At 40.5% G+C, this 21799-nt stretch overlaps 3 protein-coding genes and 1 non-coding gene across 5 annotated transcripts; 1 reads left to right on the top strand and 3 right to left on the bottom strand.

The window, feature by feature from the left end:
• Positions 1-1631: 1631 nt before the first annotated feature.
• On the bottom strand, positions 1632-15898 carry LOC124066702 (UDP-glucuronosyltransferase-like). Of its 2 annotated transcripts, XM_046403371.1 has the most exons (6): positions 14914-15898; positions 13441-13572; positions 13086-13173; positions 12735-12954; positions 12094-12421; positions 1632-1764 (listed from the first exon to the last, which is right to left on the bottom strand). In XM_046403371.1, the coding sequence occupies exons 1-5, from the start codon at positions 15763-15765 to the stop codon at positions 12139-12141; spliced, it is 1575 nt and encodes a 524-aa protein (XP_046259327.1). In that variant the 5' UTR covers positions 15766-15898; the 3' UTR covers positions 1632-1764; positions 12094-12138. The 2 variants fall into 2 exon arrangements, with proteins under 2 accessions (XP_046259327.1, XP_046259326.1); XM_046403370.1 differs by lacking the exon at positions 1632-1764 and having other exon boundaries at positions 12007-12421.
• On the bottom strand, positions 1759-5761 carry LOC124066701 (UDP-glucuronosyltransferase-like). The gene is made up of 5 exons (XM_046403369.1): positions 4786-5761; positions 3338-3469; positions 2983-3070; positions 2632-2851; positions 1759-2092 (listed from the first exon to the last, which is right to left on the bottom strand). The coding sequence occupies exons 1-5, from the start codon at positions 5635-5637 to the stop codon at positions 1810-1812; spliced, it is 1575 nt and encodes a 524-aa protein (XP_046259325.1). The 5' UTR covers positions 5638-5761; the 3' UTR covers positions 1759-1809.
• Positions 10324-10487, top strand: LOC124067685. Its single transcript, XR_006844793.1, has one exon. It is a non-coding gene; the product is annotated as a U1 spliceosomal RNA (small nuclear RNA).
• Positions 15899-17207: 1309 nt separating the features above from the next.
• Positions 17208-21505, bottom strand: LOC124066700 (UDP-glucuronosyltransferase-like). The gene is made up of 5 exons (XM_046403368.1): positions 20481-21505; positions 19138-19269; positions 18764-18851; positions 18410-18629; positions 17208-17709 (listed from the first exon to the last, which is right to left on the bottom strand). Exons 1-5 carry the CDS (start codon positions 21339-21341, stop codon positions 17427-17429), a joined length of 1584 nt encoding a protein of 527 aa, XP_046259324.1. The 5' UTR covers positions 21342-21505; the 3' UTR covers positions 17208-17426.
• Positions 21506-21799: the final 294 nt, after the last annotated feature.

Raw genomic sequence — 21799 nt, 5'->3', positions numbered from 1 at the left:
GGAAGAAATACAACTTGAGCATAAAAGTGAGCCAAACACGAAGCACCTGAAGAAACAGATAACAAAAAACAATAAAACTAATTCTGAGAGAGCATGTCAGTATGTGGATTTGTCTTGCATGGTCGGGTACAAAATGAGGTCATATAAAACACAAAGTGAGAGCTGAAGATACGATATGACACAGTATGATTGTTATTGAATTTTGAGTTTTATTGAGCTTCAGATTAGCTTCAGATAGATTCACTGAAAAATAGATCGTTTTGTCATGTGTTCTGGCTCCACCCTCAGGCCAAATGTGATCATTTATGTCAGAAGTTTTCCTGTGGATACCAAACTTAACTTAACATTCAACAGTTTTGTTACGTTTACTAAAACTACTAAAACTCAGTTTGGCACTCACTGAGTAGAGAGCACCTACTTTAACCACATAGTATCTCCTGCTTTTTTATTATAGTCAAACAGGTGGAGAAAATGAAGACTGTCTCCAATAAACGTTCTTCTAAGGCAGGTTAGCAGCCTGTTGGATGATGTGTCTCCACAGCTTCGGTTGCTTTGGTTGTTTTTAGGTGTTTTGAGTCCAGATGACATCTTGACTAAGATATAGCTGATACATTCCAGTTCCCTATTTGCTCCCCATGTAGATTTTTCAAACATGATTGTTCAATGGTATTCACACCATAAACATGACGACCAAAAATTTGCTATGATAGCGGAATCTGTTTATAGAGATTAGTATTTATCAGCCTCCAGGTGTTGTATTTATCTGAGGGAACAATCCCACAAGATGATGACATGAAGAAGAATAGGCTGTCTGTGCACTGTTTCAGTTAAACAAATGGAAAAGCCAAATTTAAATATGTGAGTTCATGAAATCTCTTGTGAATTCAACAAACATTGTAGTATCCTCACAGTTTTAATAATGATATTTGAATTACTGGCTGAAAGCCCCTATTTTACATGTTGTCAGCTTGTTAACTAACAGACTTCAGCCAAAACAATGTTAGACTATTTGGCTGCTGTTGTTAGCTATGTGTTTAAATCAGATATTATATTACTGTGTTGCAGTATTAATATTAAGAACATGAGGTGCTGTGTTAAAGAAAAGTTAAACAATGTTTCTCACAACCAGTGGATGAGACCTCACAAGAGACCATTTGGCAGTGAAACCTCACAGTGAGAAAATGTCTAAAGTGGGTTTCTGAATTTTTCTTCATCTGTTGTAAATCATCACAAATGATGACTTTTTAAATGAAGTTAAAAAGCAAATTTTATTTGATTTTTTGCTTAACAGAGGATGGCTTCAATTAAACACTGCCAGCATCATGTCACAAATGTATTAAACACACAAACATATGTAATAACATATACTGTAAACCGTTTTGAAACCTGATTGCAGTCCTTCAAAATACATCAGAAGAATCAACTTTTTATTGACAGTATATATATTTTTACATACACATACTGAATTTGACTTCTGCATTTGACCCATCCTTAGTTGAACACACACACACATGCAACACCCGGCAAATTAGATGCAGTGAAACACACACAGGAGCAGTGGGCAGCATCAAGCGCCCGGGGAGCAAACTGGGGGTTAAGTGCCTTGCTCAAGGGCACATCAGCCGGCTAATGGAGAGGGGGAGCATTTATCGCATTAATCACTCCACCACACCCAAATTTTTCCCCCGGTGGGGGAATCGAACCGGTGACCCTCCGATCACAAGCCGCTTCTCCAACCTCTTGGCCACGGCTGCCATTATGCACCTCATTACAGAATTGGTAAACCTAATGAATGCTGCATTAGAAAGCCTACTCCTTCTTTTTCTTTGCAGTCCCCTTCTTCAAACACTTGCGAGTACAAAACAAGCAGCATTTTAGCATCACCCACAGAACAGTTAGGAGAATGAAGACAAGAAAGCCGATCACATCCAGGCAGTGGTACTGAATCCAGTTTAAGTCGTGTGCAGCTACCCTGAGGTGTGCGGCTCCTTTGTGTCTCATGACGAACTCAGTCCAGAAAACAGCCAAGTCCAAAGGCTGAACAGGACGGTCCAGGTGTATCTGAGACAGCTTCACTATCTTCTCTTTGTAACTGGGGAGAAGTGATAATTTGACAAGTTAAAATTATGATCTACTCTTTTGATCTATTGTATACAGTATAATCTCACAGAATAGATTAATGAAACTATGTTATCACCTACTCGATAAATGTGGTACACAAACCCCTTAAACTTTTTGGTGAGTATTTTTATCTCATAAATAATAAATCAGCATATAATGTAATTAAATTATTATTAATAGTATTATTATTTGCTTGAAACATCTGGCAGACTTCGAACAGCCCTGATTTATGTTGGTCCAAAGATAGCGTAAACTGCAAATAAAGAGATTGATTGCCTTTGAACAGCAGCAATAATAAACTGATAAACTTGTGAATTACAGGTTATTAAATGAGCACTGAGTACACAACAGTACACATTAATGTTTGCAGTAGTGAAATGATCATTGAAATGATTAAAAAGCATAATTATAGGGTAGTATCCAAAGAAGCAAAAAGAAATTATCAGTAATTATTATTGACAGAGGCCCATGTAATGTAAATAATGTAAAAAACTTGGATTTCCATCTTACCTTTTGTCATGGATGATTTTATTCAGTGCAGCCAATAGCTGTTCAGTCGTCACATCAAAAATACTCAGTTTCTCTGCCACACCACGGGCCGTCATGCGGTTCACGTTGTCCTTCTGGTCTCCAAACAATGGAAACATCAACATGGGTACAGCATTACAGATCCCCTCGTAGACTCCGTGGATACCTCCATGAGTGATGAAGACTTTAGCTTTGGGGTGGGCTGAGGGGTACAATAGCCACAGTCAGAGGTCCAGTGCACCACAAACCAACTGTAGGTGATTTCATTAGAATATACTTTGCTTAGGTTGAATAGTATGATTTAAAGCATGACAACAGCACATATATACACACCAAGGAGGTCATTCTGAGGTAACCATTTCACAAGTCTGACATTCTTGGGTGCATCTATGGGTGGCTTTCCAGTGTATCTCCACACAACCTGAAATATAAAACCTCTTCATTTTTAATATTTGATATGCAATGTATTCATGCAACAAAATGAGCTTGACATGCTTTTTATAAGGTAAGGCAAGGGACAAAGTCCTGTAGTTCTAACTGACTGGGGCTTTAACCTCTATGCAGAGTCTGATAAACTCTTGATTAATGTGTAAATGACTGCTGTACTTGTGAGAAAGTTAGCAGAGTTATTTGCACCCACTGATGTAGGATATTAAGTTGAGTAAAATGATTCAAGCGATTTTATTACCCTTTGAGGTATTTGCCGAAAGGCATCAAAGAACTGTTTAGCCTTCTCCTCAGGCATGGAGGGCACCATTGAACCCAGGGCGAAGACAATAAATCCATCATCTCCTGAGCCATCCACAAACTCCTGCAAGTCCTGCATGGAAGTTGAAAAAGGCACAAAAATGACTCTAAGAAATATGTACAACAAATTCTCAATTTGTTGAGTGTGTGGATGTACACTATATTGACGAAAGAAAGGGGTTGTGCTCAACCCCTTGCTTCAAGTGAAGCAAAATCCTAATGCTTCAGCATACCAAGACATGTTGGACAATGCTATGCTTCCAGCTTTGTGACAAAAGGTTGCGGAAGGGAGTTTTCTATTCCAGCATGACTGTGTCCCAGTGCACAAACCAAAGCTCCATAAAGACAAGGTTGGATGAGTTTGATGTGGAAGAACTTGACTGACCAGCACAGAGCACTGACATCAACACCACTGAACACCTTTGGGATTAACTGGAATGGAGATTGTGAGCCAGGACTTTTGTCCGACATCACAAATGTTCTACTTCATGAATGGCTGAAAATTCCCATAGAAACACTTGTCTTGTGGAAAGTGGGGACACTTTCCACAAGACAGAAGAGTGGAAGCTGTTACAGCTATAAAGCTTTTTTATGTATTTAGATTGAAATATCATTAAAGTCTTTGTTGCTGTAATGGTTCAGTGTCCCAATGCTTTTGTCTATATAGCGTATATTCTTAATAAAAGGTGGTATCTACTAGGCAATGACTAATGTTCATTTTAAGGTCGTGCCAAATGTCACTTCCACCTGAAAAGTGCTGTCCTGCATTTTTTGCAAATTATTGAATTGAAATATATGGAATGGACTTCATTTCATCAACACTGAATTCAACAGAGATTTACCCATTTATGTAATGTTAGAGGCACAATAATTTTTTTTTATTTTATTATACTTTATTAATTCCAAGCTGGGAAATTCTCTGCATTTAACCCATCACTGATTGAAACACACGTCTCTGATTGAAACGCTTCTCAAACCTCTTGGCCACAGCCTTTATAGAGTATTTTCAACCCCCATTTGATTTATTAGATGCTAGTCCAAGTTCATTTGCTGGCTCAAATTTCTACACTGAATCTTCCTGAACAACAGATGATCCTAATCTTTTTTTATATATATTGTATTTTTATATAATATTTTTATATTATTTTGTACAAAAATCATATATATAAATACAAAATAATATCATTAATATCTATCACAAATAGCAATCTCTTTGACATCATACATTGTCATTGGTCAACTGTTCACATAAAATTATCGATTAGGGGTTCTTTTCCAGTTTGCAGTGTAGTGTTAACTATATCAGAATCAGAATCAGAAGTCTTAATTGTTATTGTATCGTGCATGCACCGAAATTGGTATCCTAAATTTAATCCTTTAAATACTCACCGCTGGCAGAGGAGCTTTCTTTGCACAGCTGATACCTCCAATAAAAGCCATGTTTGGCATGACTGGTTTGGGCCATTCAAAAGAAAAGTCATATCTGAGGAGCCAGAAAGCACCATGACTAACAAGATTCTTGTAAGTCATGTTGTCTCCTAAATAGCTGATGGCCAGATCATCAAAATTGGCATAGATTATTTTGCACAAGTAGGACTCCACAAAAGACGTGACCATGTTCTTGACTCTCTGTGGGAAGGTCATGACGTCTGTATTGCCAGAGAAGAACACAGGAACATAGGAAGGAGGAGCGGGGCACTGGTTAGCCTTTGTATCCAGTGCACATGGAAGTCCTCGCAGGAAATAAACAGCTGGAATGGAAAGGATGTGAGCCAGGATGGGGCCGCATGGAAGGAAAGGGTCCGTAAGCACAAGGTCGAATTTCTCTTCCCTCAGTCGGCTCATTAGAGACTGGTTGTCCAGCAAACTCTTGCAGCCTTTTACCTGCAGGGAAGAAAAGTAAATCAACCGCTGCACGTTGACAAACAGATCTGTGATTTCTGGTTTCTTGACAAACATTCCGTCCCTCAGTTCACTGAAGTTTTTATCCAGCTCAGCATTGGTATAGGGCACTTGGAAGGTCTCAGTCTTGTAGCTCTCTGAGGCTTTCATCAAAAAGCTGCTTTCAGGCACCAGCACCAAGATCTCATGGCCTCTGTTTCTGAGCTCCTTCAGCAGTATCTTCATACTAAGCCAGGGACTCCCATCCAGAGGTGGAACAAGCACCTTCCCCCCTTGAACGGGCCCCAGACACAGCCAGGCCACCAGCCCCAATGTAGGAAACCACAGCCCGTTGCTCATTGCCTCTTCTCTGTACTGCAAGCTTGTTTGTTGTAAGAGCTAGTGGTAGATCTTGTTGTGTCTTTATGTGTGTGCATGCGTGAGAGAGTATTTACTTAAATATTCTAGGAAGTTAAGGCTGCTTTTTGCAGACAGGCTATTATATAACCAGCGGAGGGCGGAGAGAGAGTGGAGACTGCCAATGGAATTTGTCAGGAGGCCTTGCGTTCAAAGTTTGTCTCCAGTTAATCATTCTCTTATTGGAAATTGGATATTTTCCTGTCGAGGCTTAGTGTATTCACTTCAACAGATTTACAAATGACACCCTGTAACCTTCACTTTTTACATTTTCAAGTTGCGAGTCAGGTCTGTTCTTTTGTAAAATAATGCATTCTAGGCATAAATACAGTATATTTATTCACTGATTTACCCAGCAGAACCCTCTGTTCTTTTTGCCAAATTTGGTGCATATCATGTGATCAGCACTGAAGTCTTTTTTTTCCATATATGGTTGCACTCCTGGTTGAATTGCATCTTCTCTGAGGTCTCCTTCAACCTGATTCATGGATCATAGTTGCGAAGAAAAATATGATACAGCATGCATGGATCATCATGGTTGCAAATAAGTAGCACTACTTAGTGGCACTACCCTACCACCTTTTGTAGTCATCTTTCCACCTGCCACAATAGAAACTTTGTGAGTGAGGGTCAAAATGTCATGCACAAAAGAGATGAGGTTGCACCTTGCAACAGGAGCAAGACCTTTTTACAAAACCAGCTAAAATTGTCAACTTGTTGTTTGAATTGCCCCACATACATACAGAGACTCAGCCTTCAGAGATGGTGAGGGGGCTGCCCTAATAACAGCAAGGGCCAAACTGTCCTGGGTCATCAGAGTGGCAAAGCGTACGTGCACCCAGAGAATCCACAGCCACTTTCAGAACAGCGATGACATTCAGCACATGTGGCAGGACATCCAGATCATCACTAACTACAGGAGGACTCCACCTGTCTGTGACAGTGATGCCTTCCTTCCGGATGCGCTGAACCACTTCTATGCACGGTTGGAGGCACAGAACAACACGCTTCTCCATGTGTCCAGGTCCTTTGTCTTTCCACCGATGATGTGAGGAGAACTCTATGTAGAGTTAACTCCCAAAGGCTGCTGGACCAGACAACATTCCTGGCAGAGCGCTCAGGGGATGGGCAGACCTTCTCATGGATATCTTCACTGACATCTTCAACATTTGCCAGAACAGTATCATTGTTCCCACGTGCTTTAAAACAGCTACCATCGTTGCTGTGCCAAAGAGGTCTCCAGTGTTCCCTAACCCTTGAATCACATCAAATATGCCGATGAGACAACTGCGGTGGGTCTCATCAACAAAAACAACAAGTCAGCAGACAGGGAGGAGTTGAAATTGCTAACAGCTTAGTGCACAGCCAACAACCTGTCTCTGAACATAGTCAAAACTAAAGAGATGGTTGTTGACTTAAGTGGATTGGAGTGACCATGCTCTGCTGAAAATTAAATGATCCTCCATGGAGATCATCAAAAGAACCAAGTTCCTTGGTGTTCACCTGGTGGAGAACCTCACTTGGTCCCTCAACACCAGCTCCATCACCAGGAAAGCCCAACAGCATCTCTACCATCTGAGCAGGCTGACAATTAAGACATATCTTTCACCCCACATCCTGACCAGCTCAAATACAATTCAGTGTTAAGAGGGGCTGTTAACTCACAGATTTTTCTGAAAGCCTTGACTGAACCTGAGCACTTGTTTGCTTTTATTGTGCTCACACTCTGTGGATTTCTCTTGCAGAGATACCTGAAGGTGTAGGGATTAGAAATCAGTTGAACTGAGATTAATATTAATTCTTCATTTTTAATTTTTTAACCTTCAAAACTAGAAAGTGGGCATTTAATGCTGGAAATGGCAGTTGGGGGTTACGACATATTAGGATACTCATTTTATTTTATGGAATGTTAATAAATGATGTTTGTTCAACCCTTTGGATAAGTGATTTTGATAAACAATTATAGTTTTAGTATAATTAAACATATGAAACAAAATAGCAATGGACCTGCTGTACAGCATATACCATTGTGTCTACTGACCACTGGATGGAGCTATAGGCATATTGTGTGCAAAGAAGAAAATTAGCAGCCCAGCTTTGATAGCCTTCTCACCTCACTTCTGGTGTATTATAACTGCCAGTATTCTGTGTAGAATCAACTCTGCTACCAAGTAGCACAATGACAGATCACAAAATACAGCCCACTTGACTTTTTCCCATTGTTATCGCTTAAAAGTGAGTCTCATGGAGAAGAGTTTAGCTTAACTAATATCAATTAGGATCTCAACTCACATGTTAAAAATATCTTGCACTTTATAGCCAGCACTTAGAAGACACTCTGGGTTATTAAAGAAAGAAGTTCAACAAACCATAAACTCTCAGTTGATTTACTCTGAGATGAAAAAATCTGACTTTCTGGTTACAGAACAGCTAATCTGAATTAGTTCAATCAAGTCTGAGTGGCTTGAACCAAGGAAGAAAAACAGAACTGCTCAACTAAGAAGTTATTAGGACGAGACAAACAATCAAGTCTGAGCCTCAAAATCCTCTCCCAAAGTAAATGCAACTCCCTGCAAGCTAAATCAGCCTCCTCTTCGACAGGATCCTCAATTAAAGGACATGCCATTGTAATAGTGATTACTCGGTCAGTCTCCCCTAAAATGTACATGACTGAATGAATGAGGAAATGAAGCAGCGGTTTGGCTCTGTAATGGGGACAGAAAGAAATTGAGGGTTTAAAGAGAAAAAAAGAAAACCTGCTCCTGACCAGGTTATGTTCACAGACTAAGTTACCATGATAACTTATTCCAAGTATAAATTAACTCTCTTTCTGAAATGGGCTTAACTTACTCAGAGTTTTCATTAAACCTGCTTTCTGAATAATATAATAATACTGAATAATAATCTGTAATAATTCATAAAGAAAATCATTCAGAAAGATAAACTGGGCAGCTGGGAATCCAGATAGCAATTGTTCAAAATGCAGAAATAATCCAAAAATGTAAACATGGCGTACACATGGGATCAAAAGGAAACATAGGATACATGGGAATGACGGGAGCACAGAAGGCAGGACACTGAACACAGGGAACACAGACAACCTGACAAGAAACACAAGGAGGAACAGGTGAAAACAATCTGGGTGGGGCAAGTAATCAGAATAGGAAGGAAAACAGACAAGCTAAAACATGCTAAAACAGACACTGGGGGACTGCCACAAAATTAAACTGGAAATAAACCAACCAAATAAACCAAACACCTCAAACTATGACACTTCCTCAATAACAGGAGGATATACCAATACTGCTACTATCAAGACCCCAATGTCTACAAGGCAGGCAGAGATGGCCTCCAACACCACAAAAGTTGCAGCTATTGCAGCATGGGTACATACATGGGTGTACTGGTTACTCAGGCCAAATGTGATCATTTACAGTGGTATGAAAAAGTTTGGGCACCCCTGATCATTTTCAGGATTTTCCTTTATAAATCATTGGTTGTTCGGATCAGCAATTTCAGTTAAATATATCATATAGCAGACAAACACAGTGATATTTCAGAAGTGAAATGAAGTTTATAGGATTAACAGAAAGTATGCAACAATTACTTAAACAACATTAGGCAGGTGCATAAATTTGGGCACCCTTGTTGTTTTATTGATTTGAGTACCTTTAGCACTAATTATTGGAACACAAAGTTTGTTTGGTAAGCTCATTGACCCTTGACCTACATACACAGGTGAATCCGATCATGAGAAAGGGTATTTCAGGTGGCCAGTAGCAAGTTGTTCTCCCTTTTGCATCTTCTCTGAGGAGTGGCAACATGGGAGCCTCAAAACAACTCTCAAATGACCTGAAAACAAAGATTGTCCAACATCATGGTTTAGGGGAAGGATACAAAAAGCTGGCTCAGAGATTTAAGCTGTCAGTTTCCACTGTGAGGAACATAGTGAGGAAATGGAAGACCACAGGCACAGTCCTAGTTAAGGCCCGGAGTGGCAGGCCAAGAAAAATCTCTGATAAGCAGAGGCGAGGAATGGTGAGAACGGTCAAACTCAACCCACAGACCAGCTCCAAAGACCTACAACATGATCTTGCTGCAGATGGTGTCACTGTGCATCGTTCAACTATTCAGCGCACTTTGCACAAGGAGATGCTGTATGGGAGAGTAATGCGGCGGAAGCCTTTTCTACGCACATGCCACAAACAGAGTCGCTTGAGGTATGCTAAAGCACATTTGGACAAGCCAGCTTCCTTTTGGAATAAGGTGCTGTGGACTGATGAATGTACAATTGAGTTATTTGGACATAACAAGGGGCGGTATGCATGGCGGAAGAAGAACACAGCATTCCAAGACAAACACTTGCTACCCACAGTAAAATTTGGTGGTGGTTCCATCATGTTGTGGGGCTGTGTGGCCAGTGCAGGTACTGGCAATCTTGTAAAAGTTGAAGGTCGCATGGATTCCAGTCAGTATCAGCAGATTCTTGCCAACAATGTTCAAGAATCAGTGACAAAGTTGAAGTTGCACCGGGGCTGGATACTTCAACAAGACAACGACCCCAAACACTGCTCAAACTCTACAAAGGCATTCATGCAGAGGAACAACTACAACGTTCTGGAATGGCCATCTCTTACCTGGCAGGGGAGATACCATGATCACCAAGGTGGTTCACCCAGGGCGAGGCTCGGCCATTGCACTCCGGTTGTGCTGACCCCTGCGAATTCCCTAAATGTGGGAATCTCGACTGCATAATTTCTGGTAGTGGGGGACTGCGTTCGCGCTCTCCCCTGATTTTTGAGGCTCTGAACAGCTCCTTCAGTGGCAGACTGCTACACCCTCAGTGTAGGAAGGAGCGCTACCGCAGGTCTTTCATTCCCGCTGCTGTTAGGCTGTATAATTCTATGGTCTAGTCCTCTTTCTTCCCTTATGAGGACTTGTATATAGCTTTATAGTGTACTATTTTTACTTACCTTGTAAATTGTTAATTTATTTCACCTCTATATTTTTTGTAACTGTTTATGCACACTTTTTGCACTCTTCTTGTGTTCTTGTGAGCTGCCACAACAGGTGAATTTCCCCACTGCGGGATCAATAAAGTTCATCTTATCTTATCTTATCTTATCTTATCTCAGTCCCCAGACCTGAACATTATTGAAAATCTGTGGTGTGATTTAAAGCGGGCTGCCCATGCTCGGAAACCATCAAATCTGACTGAACTGGAGATTTTTTGTAAAGAAGAATGGTCAAAAATACCTTCAACCAGACTCCAGACCCTCATTGGAAGCTATAGGAAGCGTTTAGAGGCTGTTATTTCTGCAAAAGGAGGATCTACGAAATATTGATGTCATTTTTCTGTTGTGGTGCCCAAATTTATGCACCTGCCTAATGTTGTTTAAGTAATTATTGCACATTTTCTGTTAATCCTATAAACTTCATTTCACTTCTGAAATATCACTGTGTTTGTCTGCTATATGATATATTTAACTGAAATTGCTGATCCGAACAACCAATGATTTATAAAGGAAAATCCTGAAAATGATCAGGGGTGCCCAAACTTTTTCATACCACTGTATCTGTGGTCCTATGTTCTCTTGAAGCTACAATATAACCACACACTATCTCAGGTGGAGAAAATGAAGACTGTCTCCAATAAACGTTCTTCTAAGGCAGGTTAGCAGCCTGTTGGATGATGTGTCTCCACAGCTTTGGTTGCTTTGGTTGTTTTTAGGTGTTTTGAGTCCAGATGACATCTTGACTAAGATATAGCTGATACATTTCAGTTCCCTTTTCGCTCCCCATGTAGATTTTTCAAACATGATTGATCAATGGTATTCACACCATAAACATGTGAGGAGAAACAAAAGATTACTATTTATCAGCCTCCAGGTGTTGTATTTATCTGAGGGAACAATCCCACAAGATGATGACATGAAGAAGAATAGGCTGTCTGTCCACTGTTTCAGTTAAACAAATGGAAAAGCCAAATTTAAATATGTGAGTTCATGAAATCTCTTGTGAATTCAACAAACATTATAGTACCCTTGCAGTTTTAATAATGATATTTGAATTACTGGCTGAAGGCCCTATTTTACATGTTGTCAGCTTGTTAACTAACAGACTTCAGCCATTTGGCAGTGAAACTTCACAGTGAGAAAATGTTTAAAGTGTGTGTCTGAATTTTTCTTCATGTGTTATAATCATTACAAATGATTCCATAAAGCTAAAAAGCAAACTTTATTTGATTTTTTGCTTAACAGAGGATGGCTTCAATTAAACACATCATAAACACAAATGTATGTAATGTCACAAATGTATTAAACACACAAACACATGTAATAACATATACTGTAAACCATTTTGAAACCTGATTGCAGTCCTTCAAAATACATTATGCACTTCATTACAGAATTGGTAAACTTAATGAATGCTGCATTAGAAAGCCTACTCCTTCTTTTTCTTTGCAGTCCCCTTCTTCAAACACTTGCGAGTACAAAACAAGCAGCATTTTAGCATCACCCACAGAACAGTTAGGAGAATGAAGGCAAGAAAGCCGATCACATCCAGGCAGTGGTACTGAATCCAGTTTAAGTCGTGTGCAGCTACCCTGAGGTGTGCGGCTCCTTTGTGTCTCATGACGAACTCAGTCCAGAAAACAGCCAAGTCCAAAGGCTGAACAGGACGGTCCAGGTGTATCTGAGACAGCTTCACTATCTTCTCTTTGTAACTGGGGAGAAGTGATAATTTGACAAGTTAAAATTATGATCTACTCTTTTGATCTATTGTATACAGTATAATCTCACAGAATAGATTAATGAAACTATGTTATCACCTACTCGATAAATGTGGTACACAAACCCCTTAAACTTTTTGGTGAGTATTTTTATCTCATAAATAATAAATCAGCATATAATGTAATTAAATTATTATTAATAGTATTATTATTTGCTTGAAACATCTGGCAGACTTCGAACAGCCCTGATTTATGTTGGTCCAAAGATGGAGTAAACTGCAAATAAAAACTTGGATTTCCATCTTACCTTGTGTCATGGATGATTTTATTCAGTGCAGCCAATAGCTGTTCAGTCGTCACATCAAAAATACTCAGTTTCTCTGCCACACCACGGGCCGTCATGCGGATCACGTTGTCCTTCTGGTCTCCAAACAATGGAAACATCAACATGGGTACAGCATTACAGATCCCCTCGTAGACTCCGTGGATACCTCCATGAGTGATGAAGACTTTAGCTTTGGGGTGGGCTGAGGGGTACAATAGCCACAGTCAGAGGTCCAGTGCACCACAAACCAACTGTAGGTGATTTCATTAGAATATACTTTGCTTAGGTTGAATAGTATGATTTAAAGCATGACAACAGCACATATATACACACCAAGGAGGTCATTCTGAGGTAACCATTTCACAAGTCTGACATTCTTGGGTGCATCTATGGGTGGCTTTCCAGTGTATCTCCACACAACCTGAAATATAAAACCTCTTCATTTTTAATATTTGATATGCAATGTATTCATGCAACAAAATGAGCTTGACATGCTTTTTATAAGGTAAGGCAAGGGACAAAGTCCTGTAGTTCTAACTGACTGGGGCTTTAACCTCTATGCAGAGTCTGATAATATCTTGATTAATGTGTAAATGACTGCTGTACTTGTGAGAAAGTTAGCAGAGTTATTTGCACCCACTGATGTAGGATATTAAGTTGAGTAAAATGATTCAAGCGATTTTATTACCCTTTGAGGTATTTGCCGAAAGGCATCAAAGAACTGTTTAGCCTTCTCCTCAGGCATGGAGGGCACCATTGAACCCAGGGTGAAGACAATAAATCCATCGTCTCCTGAGCCATCCACAAACTCCTGCAAGTCCTGCATGGAAGTTGAAAAAGGCACAAAAATGACTCCAAGAAATATGTACAACAAATTCTCAGTTTGTTGAGTGTGCGGATGTACACTATATTGATGAAAGTCCTGGGATGGGAATGTTTTCAGGGGTTGTGCTCAACCCCTTGCTTCAAGTGAAGCAAAATCCTAATGCGTCAGCATACCAAGACATGTTGGACAATGCTATGCTTCCAGCTTTGTGACAAAACACTTTGTGTTTCTAGTCCAGCATGACTGTGTCCCAGTGCACAAACCAAAGCTCCATAAAGACAAAGTTGGATGAGTTTGATGTGGAAGAACTTGACTGACCAGCACAGAGCACTGACATCAACACCACTGAACACCTTTGGGATTAACTAGAATGGAGATTGTGATCCAGGACTTTTGTCCGACATCACAAATGTTCTACTTCATGAATGGCTGAAAATTCCCATAGAAACACTTGTCTTGTGGAAAGTGGGGACACTTTCCACAAGACAGAAGAGTGGAAGCTGTTACAGCTATAAAGCTTTTTTATGTATTTAGATTGAAATATCATTAAAGTCCTTGTTGCTGTAATGGTTCAGTGTCCCAATGCTTTTGTCTATATAGCGTATATTCTTAATAAAAGGTGGTATCTACTAGGCAATGACTAATGTTCATTTTAAGGTCGTGCCAAATGTCACTTCCACCTGAAAAGTGCTGTCATGCATTTTTTGTAAATTATTGAATTGAAATATATGGAATGGACTTCATTTCATCAACACTGAATTCAACATAGATTTACCCATTTATGTAATGTTAGAGGCACAATATTTTTTTTTTAATTTTATTATACTTTATTAATTCCAAGCTGGGAAATTCCCTGCATTTAACCCATCACTGATTGAAACACACGTCTCTGATTGAAACGCTTCTCAAACCTCTTGGCCACAGCCTTTATAGAGTATTTTCAACCCCCATTTGATTTATTAGATGCTAGTCCAAGTTCATTTGCTTTTTCTGGCTCAAATTTCTACACTGAATCTTCCTGAACAACAGATGATCCTAATCTTTTCTTTAATATATTGTATTTTTATATAATATTTTTATATTATTTTGTACAAAAATCATATATATAAATACAAAATAATGTCATTAATATCTATCACAAATAGCAATCTCTTTGACATCATACATTGTCATTGGTCAACTGTTCACATAAAATTATCGATTAGGGGTTCTTTTATAGTTTGCAGTGTAGTGTCAACTACATCAGAATCAGAATCAGAAACAGAAGTCTTAATTATTATTGTATCGTGCATGCACCAAAATTGGTATCCTAAATTTAATCCTTTATATACTCACTGCTGGCAGAGGAGCTTTCTTTGCACAGCTGATACCTCCAATAAAAGCCATGTTTGGCATGACTGGTTTGGGCCATTCAAAAGAAAAGTCATATCTGAGAAGCCAGAAAGCACCATGACTAACAAGATTCTTGTAAGTCATGTTGTCTCCTAAGTACCTTCTGGCCAGATCATCAAAACTGGCATAGATTGCTTTTTCCAAGTAGGACTCCACAAAATACATGACCATGGTCTTGACTCTCTGTGGGAAGGTCATGATGTCTGTACTGCCAGAGAAGAACACAGGAACATAGGAAGGAGGAGCGGGACACTGGTTAACTTCTGTGTCCAGGTGATATGGAAGTAACCGCAGGAAATAAACAGCTGGAACGGAAAAGATGTGAGCCAGGATGGGGCCGCATGGAAAAAAAGGGTCCGTAAGCACAAGGTCGAATTCCTCTTCCTTCAGTCGGCTCATTAGAGACTGGTTAGTCAGCAAACTCTCGCAGGCTTTTCCCTGCCGGGAATTAAAGTCAGTCAACTGTTCAACAGAGACAAGCAGATCTGTGATTTCCATCTTCTCGACAAAGGCTACATCGCCCAGTTCGTTGAAGCTTTTATCCAGCTCAGCATTGGTATAGGGCACTTGGAAGGTCTCAGTCTTGTAGCTCTCTGAGCCTTTCATCAACAAGCTGCTTTCAGGCACCAGCACCAACATCTCGTGGCCTCTGTTTCTGAGCTCCTTCAGCAGTATCTTCATACTAAGCCAGGGACTCCCATCCATAGGTGGAACCAGCACCTTCCCCCCCTGAACGGGCCCCAGACACAACCAGGCCACCAGCCCCAATGTAGGAAACCACAGCCCGTTGCTCATTGCCTCTTCTCTGTACTGCAAGCTTGTTTGTTGTAAGAGCTAGTGGTAGATCTTGTTGTGTCTTTATGTGTGTGCATGTGTGAGAGAGTATTTACTTAAATATTCTAGGAAGTTAAGGCTGCTTTTTGCAGACAGGCTATTATATAACCAGCGGAGGGCGGAGAGAGAGTGGAGACTGCCAATGGAATTTGTCAGGAGGCCTTGCGTTCAAAGTTTGTCTCCAGTTAATCATTCTCTTCTTTTCAAGTTGCGAGTCAGGTCTGTTCTTTTGTAAAATAATGCATTCTAGGCATAAATACAGTATATTTATTCACTGATTTACCCAGCAGAACCCTCTGTTCTTTTTGCCAAATTTGGTGCATATCATGTGATCAGCACTGAAGTCTTTTTTTCCATATATGGTTGCACTCCTGGTTGAATTGCATCTTCTCTGAGGTCTCCTTCAACCTGATTCACGGATCATAGTTGCGAAGAAAAATATGATACAGCATGCATGGATCATCATGGTTGCAAATAAGTAACACTACTTAGTAGCACTACCCTACCACCTTTTGTAGTCATCTTTCCACCTGCCACAATAGAAACTTTGTGAGTGAGGGTCAAAATGTCATGCACAAAAGAGATGAGGTTGCACCTTGCAACAGGAGCAAGACCTTTTTACAAAACCAGCTAAAATTGTCAACTTGTTGTTTGAATTGCCCCACATACATACAGAGACTCAGCCTTCAGAGATGGTGAGGGGGCTGCCCTAATAACAGCAAGGGCCAAACTGTCCTGGGTCATCAGAGTGGCAAAGCGTACATGCACCCAGAGAATCCACAGCCACTTTCAGAACAGCGATGACATTCAGCACATGTGGCAGGGCATCCAGACCATCACTAACTACAGGAGGACTCCACCTGTCTGTGACAGTGATGCCTTCCTTCCGGATGCGCTGAACCACTTCTATGCACGGTTGGAGGCACAGAACAACACGCTTCTCCATGTGTCCAGGTCCTTTGTCTTTCCACCGCTGATGTGAGGAGAACTCTATGTAGAGTTAACTCCCAAAGGCTGCTGGACCAGACAACATTCCTGGCAGAGCGCTCAGGGGATGGGCAGACCTGCTCACAGATATCTTCACTGACATCTTCAACATTTGCCAGAACAGTATCATTGTTCCCACGTGCTTTAAAACAGCTACCATCGTTGCTGTGCCAAAGAGGTCTCCAGTGTTCTCAGTGACAACTGTTCCGGGCCCGAACACCTCTCTCTGCAACTGGATTCTGGACATTCTGACCAGTAGACCTCAGGCAGTCTAGATTGGGAACCGCTCTCCAGTACCACGTTGTCAGCTTGTTAACTAACAGACTTCAGCCATTTGGCAGTGAAACTTCACAGTGAGAAAATGTTTAAAGTGTGTGTCTGAATTTTTCTTCATCTGTTGTAATCATTACAAATGATTCCATTAAGCTAAAAAGCAAACTTTATTTGATTTTTTGCTTAACAGAGGATGGCTTCAATTAAACACTGCCAGCATCATGTCACAAATGTATTAAACACACAAACATATGTAATAACATATACTGTAAACCGTTTTAAAACCTGATTGCAGTCCTTCAAAATACATTATGCACTTCATTACAGAATTGGTAAACTTAATGAATGCTGCATTAGAAAGCCTACTCCTTCTTTTTCTTTGCAGTCCCCTTCTTCAAACACTTGCGAGTACAAAACAAGCAGCATTTTAGCATCACCCACAGAACAGTTAGGAGAATGAAGGCAAGAAAGCCGATCACATCCAGGCAGTGGTACTGAATCCAGTTTAAGTCGTGTGCAGCTACCCTGAGGTGTGCGGCTCCTTTGTGTCTCATGACGAACTCAGTCCAGAAAACAGCCAAGTCCAAAGGCTGAACAGGACGGTCCAGGTGTATCTGAGACAGCTTCACTATCTTCTCTTTGTAACTGGGGAGAAGTGATATTTTAACAAGTTAAAAGTTAAAAGCATCATCATCATTATTATTACAATTATTATTATTACTTTGCTTTGCTACACATTTGACAGGCTTAAAAAGGCATGCCAACTCTTGAGACAGACTGCCCAGCTATGTAACATAGAACACAGCAATACAAATTATAGTTAGTTTATTGATGTCAGTTGCAACATTGAAATGATTACAAAGGGTAGGGTGCAAGTTAACAAAACATTTTAGCAGTAATTATTATAAATATAAGCACATGACTTTCAAATAACACAAAAAACAAGTCATGGGGTTTTTTTTTCCATTTTTTGCCATTCCTTGCTGTCCATGGCCCAGCCTGCCCACCAGGACCTGCCTCCATCTGCCTCCATCAGCTCTCCCCTGACTGAACATTCCCCATCTATCCCATATCTCATATTGTTAACTGCTTTCCTGCCTGTACAACATCCATTGCACGCCTGCCGTCCTGGGTGAGGGATTCCTCCTCTGTTGCTCACCCAGAGGTTTCTCACATTTTTTTCCTTGTTAAAGGTTTTTTTTGGGAGTTTTTCCTTAGTTGATGTGAGGGTTGACGGGCAGAGGATGTTGCTATGATGTTACAGCTTGAAAACATAACATGAAACATGACTCCACAGGGCACCTTTAATTTGTACCGACAAGGAATTTTCGGATTTCCATCTTACCTTTTGTCATGGATGATTTTATTCAGTGCAGCCAATAGCTGTTCAGTCGTCACATCAAAAATACTCAGTTTCTCTGCCACACCGCGGGCCGTCATGCGGTTCACATTGTCCCCCTGGTCCCCAAACAATGGAAACATCAACATGGGTACAGCATTACAGATCCCCTCGTAGATTCCGTGGGTGCCTCCATGAGTGATGAAGACTTTAGCTTTGGGATGGGCTGAGGAGTACAATAGCCACAGTCAGAGGTCCAGTGCACCACAAACCAACTGTAGGTGATTTCATTGGAATATACTTTGCTTAGTTTGAATGGTATGATGTATGACATGACAACAGCACTTCATATATACACACCAAGGAGGTCATTCTGAGGTAACCATTTCATAAGTCTGACATTCTTGGGTGCATCTGTGGGTGGCTTTCCAGTGTATCTCCACACAACCTGAAATATAAAATTTCTTCATTTTATATGCAAAATATTTAAGTAACAAAGTGAGACTTTGGCATGTTTACAATAAGATAAGGCAAAGGACAAAATCCTGTAGTTCTAACTGACTGATGCTTCAGCGTCTATGCAGGGTTTGACAATCTCTTGATCAATGTGTAAGCGTTTGCTGTTAAACTTCTGCTGTATGTTTAACAAAGTCTAACAAAATTTAGCAGAGATATCTGGCATGGAGGATAGTAGGATACTGAGTTAAGTGAGATGATTCAAGCTGTTTTGTTACCCTTTGAGGCATTTGCCGAAAGGCATCAAAGAACTGTTTAGCCTTCTCCTCAGGCATGGTGGCCACCATTGAGCCCAGGGTGAAGACAATAAATCCATCTTCTCCTGAGCCATCCACAAACTCCTGCAAGTCCTGCATGGAAGTTGAAAAAGGCACAAAAAAGAAACGTGACAAAAAAATTGTATGTGGATGTTTGTTTATAATAAAAGATTATATCTACTGGGCAATGACCAATGACTACATGTTTATTTTAAGGTGGAGTCAAATATCATTTCCACCTGAGATCTGCTGTTATGCATTAATTGCATTATTTGCATATGCTGAATTGAAATACAGTATATTGAATTCAGGATGGGTTCAGCATGAATTTACCCCTTTATTTTATGTAATCTCAGAGCCACAATATGTTTGCCTTTGTAGAGTATTTTCGACCCCCATTTGTTTTGTTAGACGCTGGTCAAAGTTCATGTGCTTTTGCTGGCTCAAATTTCACACACTGAATCTTCCTGAAGGGTAGGCGAACCTGTTCTTTCACAATATAATGAGCCGACATTTAATAAATCAAAATTATCAGTCAAAACAGTCTTTGTAATCATTTCAACACCAGTGTTTTGCTCCTCAGAATAATCTCTTTATCTCCATATACAATTTAAAGGTACTGGAAGTAAATGATTACTGAATGTGTTATGTGTTGTATAATGTTCATACAATGACCTATAAACTGTGTATTTTTTTTAATTATTATTTTGATTTGATTACATGCAGACAAAGTGCTTGTCTCTCACACAGCTGTTCCCTTCAGAGCACACTTGACAAGTGTACACAGTGCATATGCTCTTTCTCCTGCCTTTTGTTTGCATTTGTAATTACATCCTCTCTGACCACAATACAGTATCTACCCAACAATACCTTCCTTTACCACCATTACTTCACTTCCTTTAATCACCACCGATTTAAATGTCTGGCTCTGTAAAAAGTAGATCATCCATGACTTTCATTGATAAGTTGCCACCTTTGTCAGAGTATTTTGTGTGGAGAATAGCTCAAAATAGTTGCTGCTGCTGAAGAAAAGATGATGACAAGAGCCGAGCATGTGGCCGGTGGAACCACAACAATGAGCTAAAGGAGTGAAATGTTTTGTAGAGGTGCAGAACTGTGACAGTTCCCCACGGGTTCATCACTACAAGCAAGCTCTCTCACATCATACACTGTCATTGGTCAACTGTTCATATAAAATTATTGATTGGGGGTGCTTTCCTGATTTGCATTGTAGTGTTCATTGTATCAGCGTTTTAGGTCTCTAAACACAAAGCAAGTATAGATGATTTGCCTTAAATACTCACTGCTGGCAGAGGAGCTTTCTTTGCACAGTTGATACCTCCAATAAAAGCCATGTTTGGCATGACTGGTTTGGGCCATTCAAAAGAAAAGTCATATCTGAGGAGCCAGAAAGCACCCTGACTAATAAGGTTCTTGTAAGTCATGTCGTCTCCTAAATAGCTGATGGCCAGATCATCAAAATTGGCATAGATTATTTTGCACAAGTAGGACTCCACAAAAGACGTGACCATGTTCTTGACTCTCTGTGGGAAGGTCATGACGTCTGTATTGCCAGAGAAGAACACAGGAACATAGGAAGGAGGAGTGGGGCACTGGTTAGCCTTTATATCCAGTTCACATGGAAGTCCTCGCAGGAAATAAACAGCTGGAATGGAAAAGATGTGAGCCAGGATGGGGCCGCATGGAAGGAAAGGGTCCGTAAGCACAAGGTCGAATTTCTCTTCCCTCAGTCGACTCATTAGAGACTGGTTGTCCAGCAAACTCTTGCAGCCTTTTACCTGCAGGGAAGTAAAGTCAATTAACCGTTGCACGTTGACAAACAGATCTGTGATTTCTGGGTTCTTGACAAACACTCCGTCCCTCAGTTCACTGAAGCTTTTATCCAGCTCAGCATTGGTATAGGGCACTTGGTAGATCTCAGTCTTGTAGCTCTCTGAGCCTTTTATCAACAAGCTGCTTTCAGGCACCAGCACCAACATCTCGTGGCCTCTGTTTCTGAGCTCCTTCACAAGTATCTTCATACTGAGCCAGTGGCTCCCATCCACAGGCAGAACCAGCACCTTCCCCCCCTGAACGGGCCCCAGACTGAGGCAGCACAGCCAGGCCACCAGCCCCAGTGTAGGAAACCACACCCCACTTCTCATTGCCTCCTCTCTGTACTGCAAGCTGGCTGTTGTAAGAGCTGGTCGTAACTCTTGCTGTGTCTTTATGTGCGTGCGTGAGGAAGTATTTGTTTAAATTCTCGAGGTAGCAAAAGCTGCTTTTTGCAGACAGGCTATTATACAACCACCGGAAGGCGGAGAGAGAGTGGAGATTGCCAATGGAATTTGTAGAGAGGTCTGGAGTTCAAAGTTTGTCTCCAGTTAATTATTTTCTTACTGGAAGTTGGATATTTTCCTTTTAATTCAGGTCTTTCCTGTCGATGCTTAGTGTATTTACTTATTTTCAACAGATTTGCAAGTGACATGGTGAAACCTTCACTTTTTACATTCTCAAGCTGCGAGACAGATCTGTTCTTTTGTAAAATAGTGCAGTCTAAGCATAAATATAGTATGTTTAGCCACTGAAATATCTTAGCATAGATGAGAGATATCATTGGTAA

This window comes from Scatophagus argus, chromosome 11 (assembly GCF_020382885.2).
Source record: "Scatophagus argus isolate fScaArg1 chromosome 11, fScaArg1.pri, whole genome shotgun sequence".
In the NCBI taxonomy this organism is placed as follows: Eukaryota; Metazoa; Chordata; class Actinopteri; family Scatophagidae; genus Scatophagus; species Scatophagus argus.
The sequence above is the reverse complement of the archived record's forward strand: the minus strand, read 5'-3'. Positions and strand labels throughout refer to the sequence as shown.